The 5,238-nt window shown below is 37.2% G+C and overlaps 1 protein-coding gene across 1 annotated transcript; it reads right to left on the reverse strand.

Annotated features, from left to right (window-relative positions):
- Nucleotides 1–1,817: 1,817 nt before the first annotated feature.
- On the reverse strand, nt 1,818–2,320 carry LOC120140720. The gene is made up of 3 exons (XM_039155708.1): nt 2,312–2,320; nt 1,938–2,182; nt 1,818–1,890 (listed from the first exon to the last, which is right to left on the reverse strand). Exons 1-3 carry the CDS (start codon nt 2,318–2,320, stop codon nt 1,818–1,820), a joined length of 327 nt encoding a protein of 108 aa, XP_039011639.1.
- Between the last annotated feature and the right edge of the window lie 2,918 nt (nt 2,321–5,238).

Genomic DNA, 5,238 nt, shown 5'->3' on the forward strand with positions numbered 1-5,238 from the left:
CGTAAAAGAGAACACATGGACAGCCACGGTAGCTTCTGCAATAAACGGTGAGATGACCCGATTTTGAAATCTACTACATGCACCCACTATTTCTCCTCGATCGTTTCTAATTATGACCCTTGAATGTGTTGTTTTATGTGCATGTGAGTAACTCACATCGAAGTTAACCTTCACCATAATAATGGGTGGGGGATGCCAGCTCTCAGACGGAGCAGAGGACGGACCATGGAGGCTAGAATTTGATGTTGAATATTTATTACAGTGCGCGCAAATGAAGGAGATGGCTTCAACTCTCCCTGTCCTTTTACCCTCATGATACTGCAGATTACGGTAATACCACAGAGCCCAAATTGTAACTAGAAGTAAAGAATGATTAATGGTAGAAACATGCGATAACATCCACTCAAGCCATGCATAACAATCCACCGAATTCATACTCGCATGCCACTGTATATTTAACCCCTCCTATCTTCGGTCGCCAAGCGACAATCACGTATAACATGGACTACTGATTTAACTACATTATTACAAGTAGGGCAAAACGGATCGTTAACCAGCCTTTTAGTGAACATAATTTGTTTAGTAGGAATATAGTTTAAGGCAAACCTCCAAACTTGGATCTTAATTTTGCGTTAACAAGCCCTGCCCTTATCCCGCTATAAATTCCATTAACCAACTACTCACTACCCTTGTGTTGAAACAACAAACGGTAACCGCTTCGGACATTGTACTATCCCATTTTCTCTTTTCTCCAAATCCTGACATCATCTAAAGAGAAAAACGATAGGGGGATTCCCAAAATCTGATCGGCCTCCTCTCAGACAAAATTTGATAAAACCGTATCTTCCTTGTATTTTCACGAACATTTATCAATGAGGTCCGAGACACTAATCAAAGCGTCTACCCGAGGAGAAGTCACCAAGGTTGGTCTCCTCCTTGGGAGCCAATAATCATTCCAGATGGATATGGAAGAGCCCGTTCCCATATTTCATCTTAGACGGGAATCCAGCAAACCTCGAGCGCTCCATATACTTCTCCAAATGTACGAAGGTTGGCTACCAAGTCGAGAGTTGAGAAAATCACCTTGCGAAAAATACTTTTCACGTAGAAGGCGGCTAACTAACAAGGTCGGATTAGTAAACATTCTCCAAACTTATTTTTCCAACAATGCAACATTGAACTTCGCTAAATCATGAAAGCCCAAACTCTCCGATTCCTTCAAAAGGCATAAAGCTTTCCACAAACACCAGTAAATGCCCCATTTTAGTTCCAATTTCTGCCACCAAAATCGGGCCATTACTCCGTCAAGCTCTAAGAAAAGACTTTTAGAGAGTAGAAAAACATTTATTGCAAAAAGCGGAATCGCTTGCAACACCGACTTAATGAATACTTCCTTCCCCCTTGAGACAAAGTACACACACACACCAGTTATGAATCCATGCTAAGAATTTACTCTTAAGATGAACAAAAGCCCCTTTTCATTTCTCCCAACTATCGCAGGTAGACCCAAATATTTCTCCAAGCTACAGGTGCTTTCAAACGCTAAAATTTGTTTTACATCCTCACGATTTACATCAGTGATATTCGAGCTGAAAAACAATCTTGATATGTCGAAGTTTATGACTTGTCCTGAACATTGCCCACAAAGCCTAAGCAACTCTTTGAGATGAAGAGCAATCGAAGCAGAGGCTTATCCGAAAATCAAACTGTCATCTGCAAAGAGCAAATGACTAATCATAGGAGCATAAAGGGTAATTCGAACACCTTTCAAAACACTTGAACTGATTGCTTAATGAAGAAGGGAAGACAACATTTCACTACAAATTAGAAATAAGCAAGGGCTTAAAGGGTTGCCCTGACGAAAACCCCTCTGGGGAGTAAAACTCGGTCCTGCAACACCAATCACAATAACCGAATATGATACTGTGCAAACACACCGCTTTATCACTTCAATCCATCCCGAAGAGAACCCCATTCGCAACATAATATCCCAAACAAAATCCCACTCGACCCGACTGTATGCCTTGCTCATATCGAGCTTTAGCGCAAAATAGCCACACTTCCCTTCTCGCTTACGAACAAACGGCTGCAACATCTCATAGGCAATTATTATATTGTCAGTAATGAGCCTACCGGGGACGAAAGCACTCTGAGATTCATCTATACACAAATGAAGCACACTCTGCAAACGGATCACAATCATCTTAGAAGCAATTTTAAAAAGTACGTTACACAAGCTAATAGGCCTAAAATGATTGAGCCTTGTGGGATTATCAATTTTCAGAGTTAGTGTAATAGGAGTATGATTTACCTCCCTCATATCGTAAACTCCATTAAGAAGGCCAATGCAGAAATCAACAAAGCCCTAGCCCATCCTCTCTCGAAGCTTTAAGAGAAGACATGTCCTGCAAAGCTCTGTAGACCTCCTCTCGTAAATATTTTAGCCAATTTAGAGTTTATGTATAGCGTGATACAAGAGTTTATACCTCCCAAAATCCTATCATTAGCCCGAGAAGCATTAAATGTAAAGAGCTTATGAAAATAAAAGTGAGCCACATCCTCCATTCATACTTCATCATTTACCCAAGAGCCATCATCAATCTAAAAATATCCATTTGGTGCTCACTCCGAATCAAGCCTCCTTCCTTCTCGAAAGAATAAAGAATTTCCTTAAAATCACCAATGAAAAGCCATGAAAGATCCGGTTCATCATTTAAAGTATGAATCAAATTCCAAGATTTATTCCTTTGATATTCCTCTGGTATACCATAGAAACCCGTACATCGCCATACAAAATTCTCCCTATCATCCTCAATAAGGACATCAATGTGATGATAGGAATACGATCGCAATAAGACTTTACAGTCAGATCTCCAAGCCATGCATAAACCACCTCTAGAACCCATCGCTCCAATGTTAATACAATACTAAAATCACCAGCCTTTTCAAACCCTCTCCATCCTTGAATCATGTAGTTTTGTTTCCATCAGAAAAACTACAGTGGGGTTGATGTCTCTCAGCGAAGGTCGGAGACAGTCAACTGCTCGAGGTTGCCTCAAACCCTGAACTTTCTAACTTAAGAATTTCATGGCAATCGGCGGACCAGATCCTTCAAGTCGGTCGATGTATTTAAAACAGTACTACTAGGGTTATTCTCCTTGTTTCGGGCTTCCACAGATGGGTTACCACACTGTCTCTTTGCCCCATCCTGTTTTGATATTGGAATTTCTTCATCTGCCCCTATCAAAATATCATCATTCGAAGCATTAGTTCGAACAGCACCCGCCCCTTCATTCGATGATTTTCCAACGAGCACATGACCCGTATTAAGGTGATATTGTCCCCTCAAATTACTAGTCGACCCTTTACTCGACCCTTCTTCACGTAATCAGGGACTTGGGGTGTAGTTTTGTCTTCTAGTTGGGGGTTTAAAGTGGCATCCCATTATAGAACTAATTCTTGGTTTTCATGCAAAATACGTAGAGGGCAAAAACCTTCCCCATGACCGAGCTTGCCACACAGAAAACAGAAGATCTTTAATATTTCATACTCAAATGGGGTATATGAAAATTTACCATCTGATAACGCCAACTTCTTCTTTCTCTTGAGCAATTTTCGTACATCAAATCGAGCCCATAATCTAATACTCCCCCGATAACCTAATGAAACAGCCGTTGAATCATACTCCAAAAAATCCCCCACAAAATTGCCCAATGATATAGCGACTTGGTTTGAAACAAAACCCATCGGTACATCATTCGCTAAAATCCAGAAGTTCATAGTTTGAAGTTCTACCATCATTGGATCCTATCCCCTTTGGAACCGATGAAGAATCAACACTTGAGAATTGAAGAATCATGGTCCATCTCTCGCAATCCGATTAACGCCCACTTCATGGAAAAGTCGAAAAAGATTCCAACCCCCCAGATCCATTATTGTAATCCTCTAATTGGTAGCCAAACGTTTTCCAACATCATTTTTATGGACAAAAAATTAATATTTCCCACAGTGAGGAACCGCCCGACTAAACAATTATCAAAAGAAATCAGAGAATCACCATTCACTTGATCAACCATCAAAGCCTCCTCCTCTTCCTCGCCCAAGTTTAAATATTCTAACTCTCTTTGTAGATCACCCATATATCAAGCAAGACAAAAGAATTTACCTGCACAAAAGGAGAGAAAAAGATCCAGAAAACTTAAGACCAAAACACAATAATTGTATTGACGACACCGAAGATCGAAAATAACAAAAACCCGAATATTGGTAGAGAAAACCCGAATCTTGGGTAGAAAAGTTTAATATATATATATATATATATATTTAGAAAGTTCATAGTTTTATTAAAATTAAAATAAATCTAAAATTACAATAAAGATTTACAAGCATAGTCAAAAATCTAAAATATAATTATGATATTTTCGTATTATCAAAAGTTTAATATTTTTAAAGATTGTTAATATAAAAGTTTAAAATTTTAAAAATCGAAGAATAATCTAATATTTTCTACTTAAGTAAGGATTATTTTTTAAAAACAAAAATAAAGATAGAATATTTTTTAGTTTATTCAAATAAAAATTTAATATTTTTAGTATGCTTAAATGCACATCCTTATTCAAAAATATTTTTAAAAGATTGAGTTTTTATTTGAGCAAATTTTAAAATATTATTTAATTTATTGAAATATTGGAAATTTATTTATGTATATTTCAAAACATTAAATTTTTATTCAATCATTTTAAATGATTAAACCCTTATTTTAACTTCTCTATAGGTCCTTATTTAAGTATTTAATCTTATTATTAATAATCTTAAAAAATCTTATTATTAGTGATTTTTGTTTGATGAACTTTTTTTCTCAACAGTTGTGTTTTATTTTGGTTTTATATTACAATAACATACGTCCCCTTTCTTTTGGTTTTATATGTAAATTGAATTTGTGTTTATTTTGTTTTTAAAATTTTAAAACTAGAGGTGGCAATCTGGTGAGGAAAAATAGAAAATTATGGGGATCTGAACTGATGGGATGGGGAATAACCGAAATCTTCACCCACGAGGATGGAGATGGGAGAAGTTTTATTCCCGAAGCTCAAATGAGGATGAGGACGTGGATTGCTATATCTGAGCCATGGGGATAATCAAACCATGGGGATAATTGAACCGTACCAGTGAGAATAACCGTGGAGATTTCAAAAAATATCCATAAGGATCCTCGAAATTTTATAAAATTTTAAAAAT

The sequence above is a fragment of the Hibiscus syriacus genome, unplaced genomic scaffold, assembly GCF_006381635.1.
Source record: "Hibiscus syriacus cultivar Baekdansim isolate YM2019G1 unplaced genomic scaffold, ASM638163v2 tig00002237_pilon, whole genome shotgun sequence".
Lineage (NCBI taxonomy): Eukaryota > Viridiplantae > Streptophyta > Magnoliopsida > Malvales > Malvaceae > Hibiscus > Hibiscus syriacus.

Bases quoted from the DNA above. Each gene is read 5' to 3' on its own strand.
- LOC120140720 (XM_039155708.1), bottom strand. The intron at 1,891-1,937 runs GTGTGTTTGCAC...TTGGTGTTGCAG, and splicing joins TGGATTGAAGTGATAAAGCG to GACCGAGTTTTACTCCCCAG.